At 40.2% G+C, this 18,623-nt stretch overlaps 1 protein-coding gene across 1 annotated transcript in view; it reads right to left on the bottom strand.

Moving 5' to 3' along the window:
- Positions 1 to 554: 554 nt before the first annotated feature.
- Positions 555 to 18,623, bottom strand: part of si:dkey-112e17.1 (uncharacterized) — a 36,774-nt gene continuing 18,705 nt past the window's right edge. Inside the window, exons 3-8 of the mRNA XM_022664732.2 lie at positions 15,087 to 15,138; positions 14,062 to 14,182; positions 8,360 to 8,502; positions 4,761 to 5,003; positions 3,232 to 3,583; positions 555 to 1,783 (exon numbers count right to left, since the gene is read on the bottom strand). Of these exons, the coding sequence (XP_022520453.2) occupies positions 1,515 to 1,783; positions 3,232 to 3,583; positions 4,761 to 5,003; positions 8,360 to 8,502; positions 14,062 to 14,182; positions 15,087 to 15,138 (1,180 nt within the window). The 3' untranslated portion in view covers positions 555 to 1,514. The remainder of the gene's footprint in view (positions 1,784 to 3,231; positions 3,584 to 4,760; positions 5,004 to 8,359; positions 8,503 to 14,061; positions 14,183 to 15,086; positions 15,139 to 18,623) is intronic.

The raw sequence follows: 18,623 nt of genomic DNA, 5'->3' as shown, positions 1-18,623 counted from the left end.
AATCCACAGACTTACACACTCACACACACACACACACACACACACACATATATACAGAAACACAAACACACACTAGCAAACAGATTATTGATTATGTGTCCTTGTTAGGTTTTAAATCATATAGAAGTGTGAGTAGTATCAAAACCATTATTACATAGAAAACCAGTTAAACATTAACACTTAAACACACTTGTGCAAAAAGGAGAAGTTATAAAATATCTGACAGAAGAGATTTTATGAAAAATGTGAACATGATTCCACCAACAGAGCTCATATTTTCCCCATCATACATTTTTTATTTTATTTATTTATTTATTTTTTCAAAGAATTAAGTGGAATATTAAAAATATACAAAATTACAAAGTCATTTTTTAAACATACACAGCTCTGGAAGAAAATAAGAGACCACTTAAAAATGATGAGTTTCTTTGATTTTACCAAATTGAAAACCTCTGGAATATAATCAAGAGGAAGATGGATGATCACAAACCATCAAACCACCAAACTGAACTGCTTTTGAATTTTTGCACCAGGAGTAAAGCAGCATAAAGTTATCCAAAAGCAGTGTGTAAGACTGGTGGAGGAGAACATGATGCCAAGATGCATGAAAAAACTGTGATTAAAAACCAACCAGGGTTATTCCACCAAATATTGATTTCTGAACTCTTAAAACTTCATGAATATGATCTTGTTTTTTTCTTTGCATTATTTGAGGTCTGAAAGCTCTGCATCTTTTTATTTTTGTTATTTCAGCCATTTCTCATTTTCTGTAAATAAATGCTCTAAATTACAATATTTTTATTTGGAATTTGGGAGAAATGTTGTCTGTAGTTTATAGAATAAAACAACAATGATCATTATAATCGAACATATATCTATAAATAGCAAAATCAGAGAAACTGATTCAGAAACTGAAAAAAGTGGTCTCTTCATTTTTTTTCCAGAGTTTTATTTTTAATTTTCTGTGCATTTTTTCTTTGATGGGCCAAAAGGGGGCATTTTCAAAAATATGGATCTACATCTTTAACATCTTTATCATATATTACCATATATATGCATATAATTCTCATGTGAAAATGTTTTTTAAATCTCGTAAAATCTTTTTTTAAGTTAACATTTATTATCTCTTATGATAAAACTCAGAAGCTTTAAAACATGAGATTTTGTATATTTGTTTTAAGCCAATTTTGGAGAATTTTTACTTGTTTCTTTTTATTTCTGCTGAAGAAATACAATAAGTCATCTAGAATATATTCCTTATTCCTTATTATTATGTACAACAAGCAGAAAAATGTCTGAAAATATGTAATAAATGTTGAAAAAAAATTGATATATTCAAACAATTCGAGATTATTTAATTTTCCAATTTTAAATTTTTGACTCTATTGGTGGAATCTTCAAATAAATGTGCATGGATTTTCCCGCCGCCCCACCAAATTCACCAAAATCACCATAATCACCTCAAAAGAGGCACCAATTTGTGCTTTAAGTCACTTTTTTGATCACCAACTTGGTCACATGTCCTTCCCCATCAGGCTGCAGTGGACTGGCAGCTGGATTTTGCTATTTTTCAGCTTAGACTCCTCCTCCGTGGCAGAGTGGGCGGGGCTAAACACCTTTTTTGGACTTTCGTAGCTTTGCCCGTTCACCATGGACGGCCGTGCCACGTCCTCCGCCGACACCAGGGGCTGCCGGTCATCCTCCTCCGAGATGGCGAACACCGGCACGGACACATGATCATCTTCAGCAGGGTGGTTTCGGACGCTGTACGATATTGCGTTATCTGTGAAAATGGATAAAAACATATATTTTATGTATTATGATGTTCATATAATCCAAAATTCTCATTCTGACAAACTGTAATACACTACAGGAAGCATAGGGGGCGCTCTATAATGCTTTATAATGTACATATGATCCAACACGCTCAAATTGGAAAGCTTTAATACACTACAAGAAGTGTAGGAGGCGCTCTATAATGCTCTATAATGTTCCTATCATCCACATTTTCATTCTGACAAACTGTAATACACTACAGAAAGCATACAGAGTGCTCTATAATGCTCTATAATGTTCATATGATCCATACTCTGATTCTGACAAACTGTAATGCACTACAGAAAGCATAGGGAGTGCTCTATAATGCTCTATAATGTTCATATGATCCATACTCTCATTCTGACAAACTGTAATACACTACAGAAAGCATAGGAAGCGCTCTATAATGCTCTATAATGTTCATATGATCCATATTCTCATTCTGAGAAACTGTTATACACTACAGAAAGCATAGAGGACACTCTATAATGCTCTATAATGTTCATATGATCCACATTCTCATTCTGAGTAACTGTAACACATTACAGGAAGCATATGGAGCATTCTATAATGCTCTATAATGTTCATATGATCCATACTCTCATTCTGACAAACTGTAATACAATATAGGAAGCACAGGGGACACTCTATAATGCTTTATAATGTTCTTATGATCCACATTATTATTCTGATAAACTATAATACAGTATAGGAAGCATAGGGGTGCCCTATAATGTTCATATGATCCACATTCTCAGTCTGAGAAACTCTAACACATTACAGGAAGCATAGAGGGCACTCTATAATGCTCTATAATGTTCATATGATCCATACTCTCATTCTGACAAAATGTAATACAGTACAAGGTGCGTAGGGGGCGCTCTATAATGCTCTATAATGTTTATATGATCCACATTCTCATTCTGAGAAACTGTAATAGAGTATAAGAAGAATAGAGGGCGCTCTATAATGCTCTATAATGTTCATATGATCCACATTTTCATTCGGACAGACTGTAATACATTACAGGAAGCATAGGGGGCGCTCTATAATGCACTATGATGTTTATATGATCCACATTTTCATTCTGACAAACTGTAATACACTACAGAAAGCATAGGAAGCGCTCTATAATGCTCTATAATATTAATACGATCCATACTCTCATTCTGACAAACTGTCATACACTACATGAAGCATATGGGGTGCTCTATAACACTCTATAATGTTTATATGATCCACATTGTCATTGTGACAACTGTAATACACTACAGGAAGCGTAGGGGGCACTTTATAATGCTTTATAATGTTTATATGATCCACATTCTCATCCTGACAGAGTGTAATACACTACAGGGAGCGTAGGGGGTGCTCTATAATCCCCTACATAATTAAACATGTCCCGGAACTAACCTCCAGCTGCCGTTTCCCCCGGTTTCTGTGGCTGCTGTTGACCAGAGGGGGAACCACTGGGCTCTGAAAACTGAAATGCAGTGCTGCTGTTCTCATTAGCGCCCCCCTGTGGTTTGGAGGACTCTGATGATGGGGAGAGCAGGGCGAAGCAGAGGGCGTTAAACCGGGTGCGGCGGAGGTTGCTGGTAGAGTTGAGGCGGCGCTGTCTCTGAGCAGAATGAGATAGCGGGTAGGAGGCGGTGCTCATCGACGATTCGGACTTACAGCCGTTTCCTCGATCCTGGAGATGACCGTCTGATAACACCTTCGCCTTCACATCATCATGACCATCTCCTGCAGAGCTCGGAGAACCCTAGATCATGAAAAAAATAAAAATATATATTTATTTTTTAATATTTATACTATCCACGCATCCATTCTGACAGAGTGTAATACAGTAGAGGACAGGTAGTGGGCGCTCAATACTGTATAATAACCTCAAGATCCACATTCTCATTCTGACAGACTGTAATACACTACAGGAAACATAGGGGGTGCCCTATAATGCTCTATAACGTACATATGATCCACATTCTTATTCTGACACACTGTAATACACTACATGAAGCATAGGGGGTGCTCTATAATGCTCTATAACATACATATGATCCACATTCTTATTCTGACAGGCTGTAATACACTATAGGAAGCATAGGGGGAGCTCTATAATGCTCTATAAATGTTCATATGATCCACATGCCCATTCTGACAGGCTGTAATACACTATAGGAAGCATAGAGGGAGCTCTATAATGAACTATAATGCTTTATGATCCACACACTCATTCTGACAGACTGTAATACACTACAGGAAGTGTAGAGGGCACTCTATAATCCTCTATAATGTTTATATGACCCAATCACTCATTTTAACAGAGTGTAATACAGCAGAGAAACTATAGGGGGCACTCTATAATATCTGTAATGTTTATATTATCCACACACTCATTCTGACAGACTGTAATACACTAAAGTAAGCACAGGGGCGCTCTATAATGCTCTATAATGTTCATATGAGCCACACACTCATTCTGACAGACTGCAATACACTAAAGGAACTTTAGAGGGCACTCTATAATTCTCTATAATGTTAATATGATCCACACCCGAATTGTGACAGACTGTAATACACTAGAGAAAGTTTAAAGGGTGCTCTACAATGCCCTGTATTGTTTATATGAGCCACACCTTCATTCTGACAGACTGTAATACCTTGCAGGAAGTGTAGGGGCACTCTATAATACTCTATAATGTTCATATGATCCACACACTCATTTTGACAGACCGTTATACACTAGAGAAACGTTAGAAGGCACTCTATAATGCTCTATAATGTTCATATGATTCACACCCTCATTCTGACAAACTGTAATACACTACAGGAAGCATAAGAGGCGCTATATAGTGCTTTATAATGTTTATATGATCCACACACTCATTTATACAGACTGTAATACACTATAGGAAGCACAGGGGGCGCTCTATACTCACACTGTCCACTAGTTTGGTGAAAGGGCTGGTGGAGTTCCAGCTGCACCATTTCTTGTGGAGCTGAGGGAGAGGAGGCAGAAAATCGTGGAAAGTTCGGACGCTCCAGGCTCGCGGACGAGCGCTGACCGACGAGCCACCATAGCCGGCCCGGCTGGACGCGGACAGGGCTGAAGAATCTGGGGTCGGCCAATCAGAGGGCTGGCTGGGTCCCGTGTCACTGTGTCGCAGAAACCGTTCACGTTGCTGCAAAAGCAAAGAATCCACCTAAAAAGTAGAATATTATATAAGACCAATTGGTACTTTTAGCAGTGTGGGCAGTGTGCCAAGTCCTGCTGGAAAATGAAATCTGCATCTCTAAAACCATCACTGATTGGTGGAAACTTCACACTAGACCTTGAGTAGTTTGGACTGTGTGTCTCTCCACTCTTCCTCCAGACTCTGATCCCTTAATTTTTCTTCAAATGAAATGTAAAATTTACTGATGATCAGTGATGGTTTGGAGAGTCATGTCTGTCATCTGCTGGTGTTGATCCACTGTGTTTTATTATCAAGTCTAAAGTCAGTGCAGTTTTGTTTTCCCACAAACTCTTACAGCACTTCATGCTTCCCTCTGCGGATTTCATTTTCCAGCAGGACTTGGCACACTGCCCACACTGCCAAAAGTACCAATTGGTCTTATATAGTATAATATTCTAATTTTCTGAGACACTGATTTTTGGGTTTTCACTGGCTGTAAGCCATTATTAACAATCAACAATAAAATAAATTAATACTTAAAATAGATTAATGTGTGTTTAATACATCTATATAATAATATATGAGTTTCACATGTTGAACTGAATTACTGACATAAAGTAACTTTTCAATGATTATCTACTTTTTTGAGATGCACTAGTATATGCTGCCTTCAAGACGACATCAATTTCAGTTTCAATGTCACGTCTGGTGCTGTTAGCTCCTCTGTCCCTTCCACACCCGGCTCTAACGGAGGTTCTCAGGTCAACAACTACACTACCCAGAATGCACCACCCGCTGACATCACGCACTCACCTGGTCACGTGACACCTCACCTGCTTCCTCCAGGAAGTCCCGAATACTGATTACTGGCACTATAAAAGAGCACTCCACACAAACACCCACGCCGCGTATTGTAGGTTCTCCTCATTACAAAGCGTTACTTATCTCTTGTCTCAGTTTATCTTGTGTATGACCTTGCCTTTGTTTTTCTCGACGCCAATTATTGCCTTTGCCTCTGATATTGGATTGCTTGTGTATTACCTGGACTGTGTTTTCACTACCGCCTCTTGGATTACCTCTGACATTGGATCTCTCGTGTATGAACTCTGGACTGTCTCTCGTTTATGGTATGGTTTTGTCTTCATTGCTCTGTTTACTGGTGATTACCCATTTTTCTGTTTCGACTACGTCTTACATCTGTTTATTTTATAATAAACACAATTTTATCAGTATCTGCACGTGTCTGTATTCTGTGCTCACCATGACATTCAACAAGACGATGCTAAACCACTGATGAGTCCTGATGAGTGCCAGTTCCATCATAGCATTTTTTAAATGTTCTTTTCGACTGCACTTTTTTTTTGAAAGTTCTTTATTTAGTTGAGTAGTTGTTGCTTCTCATAATCTGGATTTGAACATTACTTAAATATTCACTACTCACTGTGTACCTGTAACTCTACCTCTTCAGTACTTTACTTTAACTGATGCTCTCAAACACTTTATTAAGAGACAAGAAATTCAAGTAATTAACTTTCGACGAGTTCAGCACAGCTGTTAACTGAAAGCCTGAATTCCAGGTGACTCTACCTCATAAAGCTGACTAAAAGATTTGAATATTCTATTAAATTTCTCCATTTTCCACCTAAATCAGGTGCTTGTGGACTAAGGCCTGAGGATTAGCGTTAAAAACAGGCACATATCCATCAGCTTTCACCTGAATTATTGCGAGAACATCCGTTTAAATAAGTAAATAACTGTGTTTGGCTAAGTGGCGCAGCAGGCAGGACATGAACGTGCCCGGATATGTGAGTAAAGAGATTACCGTGTACAATTTTAATGGATTAGCGGGACACCCGCCAATTAGCGCGCTAATACATCTGCACCCTGAGGTTGCTTATTAAGATCTCCATCAGTTCCACACACTGGACTAATTCAGAGAGTCTGCACCTTCAGTTCCACACACTATACAATACTAGTATAATATATATGCAAAATATCTATACGTAATATAAATATACATTATTATTTATATGCAATTAAACGCCCCAAATGTATTATATTTAATAAAGTACCTGTATATAATAATAATAATATCCCTAGTACAATAAAAACTCCATATAGGTACCTAAATACCTATATAATACACCATGTGTTATAAGCATGTAATAACTTATGAATGACAATAATGAAATATATGCCCTATGGGCAATATATATATATTTATAAGAACCAACATATTATACTAATATATACCCTACATGTATATGTAGGTACTTGCAATATATATATAAACTTGTTTTACGTTTACTGTAAGTACCTTTATGTTATAAGATACATAATAACTTTAATAGGTAACTTTATACAATATGATCCACATATATTTAATGTACATATTTTGCAATGAAAGTATACTAAATGTGTAATAAATGAACAATATGCCCCATATGCATTATATACATGCAAAAGATACAAAGATATAAGTAACTATACAAAATATATCTCTTTTTTATTATGATAACATATTTGTAAAAACAATAAAACCATGTGTTATAAGTATTTGCCTATCTAAGTAAATAAATAAATAAAATGCAATGCCTATAGAAATTAATAACTTGTCCTGTAAGCAAAGATGCCACTTTTGCTTAAAAACCCTGTTTTTTTAATAACAGTTTTTTTCAGGCATCTTGGCATCATGTTCTCCTCCACCAGTCTTACACACTGCTTTTGGATAACTTTATGCTGCTTTACTCCTGGTGTAAAAAATCAAGCAGTTCAGTTTGGTGGTTTGATGGTTTGTGATCATCCATCTTCCTCTTGATTATTTTCCAGAGGTTTTCAATTTGGTAAAATCAAAGAAACTCATCATTTTTAAGTGCTCTCTTATTTTTTGCAGAGCTGTAAATATATATATATATATATATATATATATATTTGTGTGTCTGTGTGTAAAGGGGTTTTCTCATCAGTGAGAGTTTGGTAATCCCTCACTCAGGATCTGCAGCGGTTCCCTCGTCTAGACGCGTCTTAAGCAGGTTTTAAACCTGGATAAAGCTTTATGAAGCTCGGAGAGCCGCGGGAACAATACCGGACTGTTCCAAAGGAAACACTTAAAAAAAAGAGAGATGCAGAGTGTTCTACACAATCTCTGCCTTTACACACACACACACACACACACAGGGAGAGAGACTGGCTGCAAGAAGCTGATGTAAAAGAGTTAGCAGTTAGTGTTCTCCTGCAAGCGTGTTGATGCCGTTTGTTAGCCTGCATTTTAACAAAATAGCAAATTAACACCATGATACTGACTGACTCCAGACATGTGAGGTCATAATGTATGTGTGTGTGTGTGTGTGTGTGTGTCGTACTGTATGAGGTGAGACGGTTGGTCCGGTTGCGTTTGGTCCGGAGGAAATCACAAACACCTCGTCTGTCCCCAACTCCAACTCCGTCAGTCCATCAGAACACAGCTCGGCATTCTGGGAAACATCACACACAGCACTCGCTGAACCTGTAGCCATAATAAAGAGAATAATTCAATTAATTAATTAAAAAAAAAAGCTTATTTTGTTGTACTTTTACTGTTGGAACACTTAGTGTCCACTTTATTAGAAACATCTAGAGACATTATTTTGCTATATCGTAAGAAGGTGAGGCTACACTCTGGCCTCTGCTCCTTGGCCACTTTATTGGAAACACCTATTTCAATCATCCTTGCAGCTACAATCAGTGGCCACTTTATTGGAAACACCTATTTTAACCCTCTTTGTAGCTACACTCAGTGGCCACTTTATTAGAAACATCTAGAGATATTATTTTGCTATGTCGTAAGAAGGTGAGGCTACACTCTGGCCTCTGCTCATTGGCCACTTCAAGTCAAAGTCAAAGTCAAAGTGGTTTTTATTGTCATTTGAGCTATATACAGAGTACACAGTGAAACGAAACAACGTTCCTCCAAGGACCATGGTGCACATAAACACAGTGTAGACAGAACAATAGTGCAACAGTACAAAAGTGCAGACAGACAATACAACACCATACAGACAAAGAATAATAAATAACAAGACAGTGTGCAAATTTTGCAGTGTGCAAAAAGGACCAGGTGAGGTAGTAGGGTTTTTAGTGCTTTCCATTTTCTGGGGTAAGTGGGGTAAGAGTGTGTGTGCATGTACAGAAAACCATCAGTTCAGTCTCTGCAGTTAAGGAGTCTGATGGCTTGGGGGTAGAAGCTGTTGCAGAATCTGGTCGTGCTGGACCGGATGCTGTGGTACCTTCTTCCCGAAGGCAGGAGGGAGAACAGTTTGTGTGAGGGATGGGTGGGGTCATTCACAATGCTGGTTGCTTTGCGGATGCTGCGGGTGGTGTAAATGTCCGTGATGGAGGGGAGAGAGACGCCGATGATCCTCTCAGCTGTCCTCACAATACGCTGGAGGGTCTTGCGGTCAGAGACGGTGCAGGTCCCAAACCAGGCAGTGATGCAGCTGCTCAGGATGCTCTCAATGGTCCCACTATAGAAGAGTGTGAGGATGGGTGGAGGGAGACAGGCCTTTCTCAGCTTCCGGAGGAAGTAGAGACGCTGCTGGGCTTTCTTGGCTGTAGAGCTGGTGTTCAGGGTCCAGGTGAGGTTATCTGCTAAGTGGACACCAAGGAACTTGGTGCTCTTAACAATCTCCACAGAGGACCCGTCGATGTTGAGTGGAGAATGGGTGTGTTGTGCTCTCCTGAAGTCAACAACCATTTCCTTTGTCTTGTCCACATTCAGGTGAAGGTTGTTGACTGTACACCAGTCTGTCAGCCGCTGCACCTCCTCTCTGTATGCTGACTCGTCGCCTTTGGTGATGAGACCCAGCACGGTTGTATCATCGGCGAACTTGATAAAGCTGTTAGAACTGTGTTTTGCAGCACAGTCATGAGTCAGCAGGGTGAACAGCAGAGGACTCAGGACACTGCCCTGGGGGGCCCCCGTGTTCAGTGTGATGGTGCTGCCCCCGAACCGGACTGACTGGGGTCTCCCCGTCAGAAAGTCCAGGATCCAGTTGCAGAGGGGGGTGTTGAGGCCGAGCGAGCTTAGCTTCCTGATGAGGTTCTGTGGGATGATGGTGTTGAATGCTGAACTGAAGTCTATAAACAGCATTCTGACGTAAGTGTCCTTCTTCTCCAGGTGGGTGAGGGAGAGATGAAGGGTGGTGGTGATGGCATCGTCCGTGCAGCGATTGGGACGATACGCAAACTGCAGGGGGTCCAGTGAAGAGGGCAGTTGTGTCTTGATGTTCCTCATGACTAGCCTCTCGAAGCACTTCATGATGATGGGTGTAAGTGCAACGGGACGGTAGTCATTGAGGCAGGACACTGTGGACTTCTTCGGCACGGGGACGGAAACACCAACTTCAACCCTCTTTGTAGCTACACTCAGTGGCCACTTTATCAGAAACACCTAGAGTATTATTCTGCTATATCGTAAGAAGGCGGGACTACACTCTGGCCTCTCCTCATTGGCCACTTTATTGGAAACACCCATTTCAACCCTCTTTATAGCTACACTCAGTGGCCACTTTATCAGAAACACCTATTACAACCCTTCTTGTAGCTACACTCAGTGGCCACTTTATTAGAAACAGCTAGAGATAGTATTTTGCTATGTCATAAGAAGGTGAGACTACACTCTGGCATCTGCTCACTGGCCACTTTATCGGAAACACATATTTCAACCATTCTTGTAGCTACACTCAGTGGCCACTTTATCGGAAACACCAACTTCAACCCTCTTTGTAGCTACACTCAGTGGCCACTTTATCAGAAACACCTATTACGACCCTTCTTGTAGCTACACTCATTGGACACTTTATTGGAAACACCTATTACGACCCTTCTTGTAGCTACACTCATTGGACACTTTATTGGAAACACTTATTACGATCTTTTTTTGTAGCTACACTCAGTGGCCACTTTATCAGAAACACAGAGTATTTTCTGCTATATCACAAGAAGGCGGGGCAACACTCTGGCATCTGCTCAGTGACCACTTTATTGGAAACACATATTTCAACCATTCTATTCTTGTAGCTACACTCAGTGGTCACTTTATTAGAAACACATAGAGCATTTTCTGCTATATCACAAGAAGGCGGGGCAACACTTTGGCCTCTGTTCAGTGGCCACTTTATTGGAAACATATATTTCATTATATCGGAAACTTAGTTTGGTGATAAAACACATGGACTGTACTTTTACTGTTAGGACATTAATTACACACTGGACGAAGTGAAAAAAGGTAAAAAAATGCTATTTGTGCTGTAAACTCAGTGAAGGCAGTCTGAGACACACGCTTGGTCTGGGAGAAGGGGACGGATCTACCAATTGACTAGGCCAGTCTTGCTCTGTCTCTCGTCTCTTCTAAGAAAAAGAGGCAGGGAAAAGAACCACGGTTTTCATGCTTGTATACACTTATTAACTGAAAGCACCGGAAACAGCCTGAGTCTGAGGTGAAGCTGGTAATCAGCCAGAGATTTTAGATTTCAGAGTTTGGAGTTTTGAGCTGATAAGTTGTCAAGCCTCCAGAATCTCATTCACAAAAATCTGCTCTAAGTCCATTCCACCACTACTACAACATCCAGTCATTCATTCACTGTGAGAAATTACTCTCTTGAAGAAAAATTAAACTCCCACTTCAATCATTGTTTCAGTCCACGGTTCACTCTACGCTCAAAGCATTATCCAGCCATCGTCATTTATACTGTATCTGTCCCAACCAATGAGGTTTAATCCCTATTAGACTAAACACCTTATTCTACCACATTTGCATTTGTGATAGTCTGTAAACCTAAGCTAAGTAAACAAAACTGTATTCCTTAAAAAATATATTTTACATTTTCTTTTAAAGTTAAACAAGTGCTGGGTGTTAATCTACACAGATTTCTCTCCTGAAAACTGTTTATTTGGGTGAGTAAAGCGCTTCCATTTATTTACAGTAAGCTTAGATTTCCACATTTAAACTAAGGCTGGGTGCAGCAGTATTAGCATTAGCGCCTGACAATGCTACACTGAGGAAACCTGAGTGTTCCTGTAAGCCAGGGCGATATTAGCTAGCGGTTCGTCTCACGTAGCTTGTTTTAACACGGTGAACAAGCAGACTACAGATATAACTACTCACTTCTGGATGGCAAAAGAACTAGCACTTAGCACAGTTAGCAGCTAAGAAGTTACAGCCCAAAAGGATTCACCTCTAAAGGGGTTAAGGAGCTAGCGCTTAGCGTGGTTAGTGGCTTATGCTAATCGTGTTAATTTCTTACTGATACAGTTTGTAATAATGCACATTTTTTGGAATCGCTTTGCTTATTTGCGCACTTAAATTCAAGCATCCTAAGAAATGCGCTAAAACGCTAAAATCAAGAATAAAACTTTTTTTGTTGGGGGCCAGAAGGAGAAATATATTTGAAGTCACGGGCCACAGACTCTGTAATAAAACAAATAATGAAATATACCACTTTAAATAATACATTTTCCTGATTACTTTCATTTACACACCATTTTACTTGACTTATTATCTTTATCTATCTTTGACAGTGTTGTGTAAACTAAGATTTTTCAAATTGATGTTTAATTTCATGATGTCTCTTAATATTAAACTCCTTAATTACGGCAACTTTTAGACTCTTTGGCCCGTTTTTCTGTGCTAGAAATGCGCACTCTCTACGCTTTTAGACTCTTTGGCCCGTTTTTCTGTGCTAGAAATGTGCACTCTCTCCGCTTTTAGACTCTTTGGCCCGTTTCTGACACCTAGCGTTCAAACTTTGAATCTCACATTATAAAAACCTGCTTAACAGCGGGCCAACTTTCATTCTATTTCTAAAATACCTCGCGGGCCGCTCCAAAAAAGGAAACGGGCCGCAAATGGCCCGCGGGCCATAGTTTGGACACCCCTGGTCTAAATCAATTTCAATCAATAACAATGGCATCAATATCAAAACCAGAGTATGCTCATTCAAATTGGTAGGACCAATCTGCTTTCCCAAACCAAGCATCTCAGACTGCCTTCATTGAGCTTACAGTGCAGACTAAAGCACTAAACCAATGGAGCTCCTTCCAATACTGTTGGAGGTGTTGAGTTGGGTTAAGTTGGGGAGTTGGATGAGATATAATGAGGTTGGATGGTAGGATCCTCCCAGCAATGCTCCTAATACAATCTAGCAGAAAGCCTTCTCTGGAGAGTAGAAACAGTTACTCCAACAATACTTTTCTCCCTATAGTTCAGATCTTTAGTGGATGATCTGATTAAAGTGGTGCATCCAGGCTGTAATAAGCCAACAGTTCAGGCATTCCTGTGTTAATAACTGTGACACCGCCAGCACTCAGCGCTGGAATGACAGGAAGTGGATTGTTGAGGACAGACCATAATGTTTCTATTCATATTAGATTACAGAAGAGCCGGGCCAAGTATTCCAAGCAGTTTATCAATAATCATTAAATCTCACTTCCCGCTGCGGCGTGCATAGCTCTGCTCAAACGAACTGCAACCCATTTAGAGTCATTTTCTACGAAACAGGATTTAACTAGAACTTCAGAAAGAATCAGAACCAAGAACAGACTCATTTATCTGAAGAAAAAGTTCAGCAGAAGCACCACAGATGAATTACATTTCCCAGAAAAAATCAGGAACAGCAACTCCAATCGAAAAGCTCTTCAGCTTAGTAGTTCCAGTCTTATTAGGTAATTTTACTTCCTTAAACAATCCAGAATATCCCATATATCCATCCATCTATGAGTAGTGGCAATCTGTAATGCACTTGAGGCAGCAAAGCAGCCCAAACCCAAAACATGATGCTACCACCACCAAGTTTAACAGTTAGAATAAACTCTAATAGACTCTAGTAGCCTCTAAGCTTGGTAAATCTAAGACTGGTTACTGTTTTCCAGTGAATCACAATGACATGACACATGTCATAATACACTGATCAACTACTAACATAGCCTCAAGCCATGATACTACCAGTTCTTGTGCTTCAATTGCTGTTAAACTTTTAAAGTTTTTGAACAGGCCTAATACCTTATAATCACCTAATAAACACCATACCTGTGTGATGTAGAGTGACGCTGGGGTCGTTTTCAGGGACCAGCTGTTGCTCGGTATGGTTTGGAGTCACAAGCTGCAGTTCACTGCCATCAGCTCCCGAGTTTGGCGCCCCCTCTGGAACCTGCAACACATTGCAACAGTTATCTACTGATAACTCTATTCACTGTATTACTGCATGAGTACTTATCATACCTTCCTTTAACTACTCCAGATGGACAAACTGAGAGACATTAGACATGTAGGGAGACAGTTGGATGGATGGATGGATGGATGGACAAAGAAGTATGGATAGATTGGTGAAAGGACAGATTGGTGGATGAGTGGGTGGGTTGAGGTACGGCTGTATAATTGACTACTGTATGTGTGCTAACGAAAAGATGGAATGGATAGACTCTTGGGTGGATTGGTGGATGAACTGATGGATGGATGAGTGGATGGATGGCTGGGTGAGTAGGTGGGCTAATGGACGAGTGTATGGATTCTAAGTGGTGCATGGATTGGTTATGACACTATAGATGGATGCCTTTTTGGTGGATGGATGGATGGATTGAAGAATAAACTAATGGATGGATGACCTTTGGGTGGGTGGATGGATTAATAGATGAATGGATGGGTGAGTAGGTGGGCTAATGGATGAGTGTATGGATTCTAAGTGGTGGCTCTTATTAATATGATATCCCAGGAGGTTGATCTGGTATTCCTTAGTGGTTGCTATGGTTTTGGCAATTGATTGCTTAGTATCTCAGGTTGTTAGGTGGTTTCTTTGGAATCCCAGGTGGATGCTGTGATATTGGTGTGATAGATGGATAGATGGGTAAGTAGAGGGGCTGTTGGGTGGGTGGACAGAATGAAGGAAGGTTTGACGGATGGGTGAGTGGATGGACTAGGTGGTTAGATTAGTGGGTTTATGAATGGGCGGATGAACTGATGGATGAATGGGTGGGCTAAAGGATGGGGGATAAACTAATAAATGGATGACTCTTGGGTGGGTGGACTGAAGGACAGACAGACAGGTCACTGTTTACCTCAGAGTTGATAGAGGGCGTGGAGTCGGATCCTTTAGCACACAGTTTGGGTCTGTGGAGAAAGTAACAGCAGAACCGGGTCAGGTTCCTCAGCTCCACACTGCTTCTCCATTGGTTCACAGAACCGCCTGAACCCGGTTCTAGAGCAGAGCAGCTCCCACAGGTACAGTTAAACCCAGAACACCGGGTCTAATCCACACCAGCGAGACGCCCCCCTGCCGTCTAACGTTCACCCTGTTCCTCATAATTATACTTTCATTTACAGAAAGACCAGCCTGAAACCTCCCCCCATAAACACACATACTGAGAATCTGCAGAGATTCAGCACTAATCACAACAATAATACCCTCAGAACCTCCTATAAACCCCCCATAAACCCTCAGAGACCCTCTGACCTCGTACTCAACACACTGAGAGAGACAGCTAGCCAGACAGAAAGACGGGTATACAGATATAGAAAGGTAGCCAGACAGAAAAACAAGAAAAATAGAGAGAGACAGACAAAGCATCAAATATCCAAATTTATAAACAGGTATGTATGTATGTAGGTAGGTAGACAGACAAAGAGACAGACATACACAAAATACAGCACCAAACAGGTACAGAGACAGATAGATAGACATATTTCAGAGAGATTGGATGGATGGATAAAGACAGACAGACAACCAGACAAACTGGCAGATGGACAGGTAGACAGGCAGACTTACAGATACACAGGCAGACACTTACACCGAAAGCTACACAGATAAGCAGACAGACATATAAACAGACTCTTAGACAGACAGATATACAGACAGGCGGATGAATGGATAGAAAAGTATACAGATGGAAAGATAGAGACAGATAAACAGGCAGACAGGTAGGTAGACAGACAGACACAAGCAATGCGATTGTGATTTGTCTGAAAGAGAGACAGAGAGACAGCTAGCCAGACAGAAAGACAGGTATAGAAAGGTAGACAGACAAAAAAAATAGACAAATAGAGAGAGACAGACAAAGTATCAGATGTATATATGTATGTTTGTATGTATGTATGTTTGTTTGTATGTATGTAAGTAGGTAGACAGACAGACAGACAGACAGACAGAGAGACAGTCAAACATACACAAAATATAGCAAGAAACAGATACACAGACAGATAGGTGGACACATTACGGAGATTTGGACTGGCAGTCATACACACTTGATAGATAATACCCTCAGAACCTCCTATAAACCCTCAGACACCCTCAGAAACCCCTGATAGAAACACACTGAGGGAGACAGAGAGACACCCAGACAGACAGAAAGACAGGTATACAGATATAGACAGTAGGGGTGGGCGATATGGGTCTAAAATAATATCACGATATTTCAGGGTATTTTTGCGATAACGATATACTTGGCGATATAGGAAAACTAAAATAATTAATTAATTTCAGGAATGTAGTATAATAGTATAACAGTATAATCATAATGTGGCAAAATAAATAATATAGCATAAAATAATATAATGCAGCAAAAAATATTGCAGAATATTTAGTGCATGAATATAAACTGCAAACTAAAACAATTATACAATAAATACAATTAAAGCTTCACAGTAAATAATAGACTACTTTTAATACAGAACAGCCCTTTTATCACAATATGGATTTTTAATATCATGATATTTCTGTGTCACGATATATTGTATACGATATAATATTGCCCACCCCTAATAGATAGATAACATAAGACAAAAATATATACAGATGGATAGACAGACAGGTATACAGAGATAGATAGACAGACAGGTATACAGAGACAGACAGACAGACAGACAGACAGACAGACAGACAGACAGACAGATAGACAGATAGATAGATAGATAGATAGATAGATAGATAGATAGATAGATAGACAGACAGACAGACAGACAGACAGATAGACAGACAGACAGATAGATGCTTATACAGAGTGCTAGACAGATAAGCATACAGCAATACAGACAGATTCTTAGACAGACTAGTGGATAGATAGACAGAAAGATATACAGATGTATAGGTTAAGACAGACAGACAGACAAACAGACAGATAAACAGACAGACAGACACTTAAACCGGGAGTTAAGAAGGAGACAGACATATAAACAGATTCTTATACAGACAGACAACCAGCTAGCTAGGTAGACAGACAGATATACAGACAAGTGGATGGATGGATGGATGGATGGATGGATGGATGGATGAGTCAGACAGACAGACTTGCAGATGGACAGGTAGACAAGCAGACTTACAGATAAACTGACAGACTCTTAGACAGACATATACAAACAGGTAGATAGATAGACAGAAAGATATACAGATCGACAGATAGTGACAGACAGACAAATAGAAAAACAGGTAGACAGACAGACAAACACAATGTACACATTTCACTCATTAATATATCTGGGTTTGTGTAATTTTAGGTCAGAACTGCAGTGGGTGAAACGGGTCTGGAGGTGAAGGTGATGCAGGTATAAGTGATCTGACTAATCCAGGGATTAAACACATTCTAATCAGATCCACTTACAGTCTGATTACAGGCCCAACAACCCGACTACAGCCTGACAATACAGAACCTGCAGAATCTCTTTCACACGTCTGAGAGCCGGATCCACTAAAGCAGAGCATCATCTCTCTCTGCTTCTCTCTATTATGAGGCTGTTTTTCCTCTTTTGTGGCCTAGATTTCCTGCCAGCGGCGGCTCCTTCAACACGCTCAGGTATGAACAGCGGGGCGTCGGATCAAAGTGCCGCCGCCGAGGGAGAAGAAAGATGATCTTAATTTACCTACAACAAAAGACCCGGTCCAGCTGAACAAACACACACTAAAGAGAGGACTGGAGGTGTTGTGGTGAGGTCAGCTGACGGCCTGGTGATAATGCACAAAAATTCAGCGATAATGAGGATAAGTGTGAATTACCTGAACGAAACACCACTACCACACATAGCTAGCATAGTAGCTGCTGCTATGGCTTTGCTGAGTGGCTGCTAGGTGGTTGATGTGGTTTTGCTAAGTAGTTACTAGGCAGTTGCAATAAAGTTTGCAAAGTGGTGGCTAGTTGGTAACTATGGTAGCCCAGGTGGTTAGATGGTTAGATAGGGCTGCTAAGTGGTTGCTTGGTGGTTGTTAGGTGATTAATATAACATACCAGGTGGTTGTTCTGGCATCCCTTAGTGGTTGCTATGGTTTTGGCAAGTGAACTTTGCTATGCTATTGCTATGAAGTTGCTAAGTGGTTATAATCGCATCCTAGGTGGTTGATGTGGAATCCTAGGTAGTTACTAGGTAGTTGCTATGATGTTGACAAGTGGTTGCTATATGGTTGCTATTAAGCTTGTAAAGTGGTGGCTAGTTGGTAACTATGGTACCCCAGGTGGTTAGATGGTTACCATAGGGCTGCTAAGTGGTTGCTTGGTGGTTTATATGACGTTGCTAAGTGGTGGTTAGGTGGTTAATATGACATCCCAGGTGGTTGATCTGGCATTCCTTAGTGTTTGCTATGGTTTTGGGAAGTGAATTTTGCTATGCTG

This window comes from Astyanax mexicanus, chromosome 22, assembly GCF_023375975.1.
Source record: "Astyanax mexicanus isolate ESR-SI-001 chromosome 22, AstMex3_surface, whole genome shotgun sequence".
In the NCBI taxonomy this organism is placed as follows: Eukaryota; Metazoa; Chordata; class Actinopteri; order Characiformes; family Acestrorhamphidae; genus Astyanax; species Astyanax mexicanus.
The sequence above is the reverse complement of the archived record's forward strand: the minus strand, read 5'-3'. Positions and strand labels throughout refer to the sequence as shown.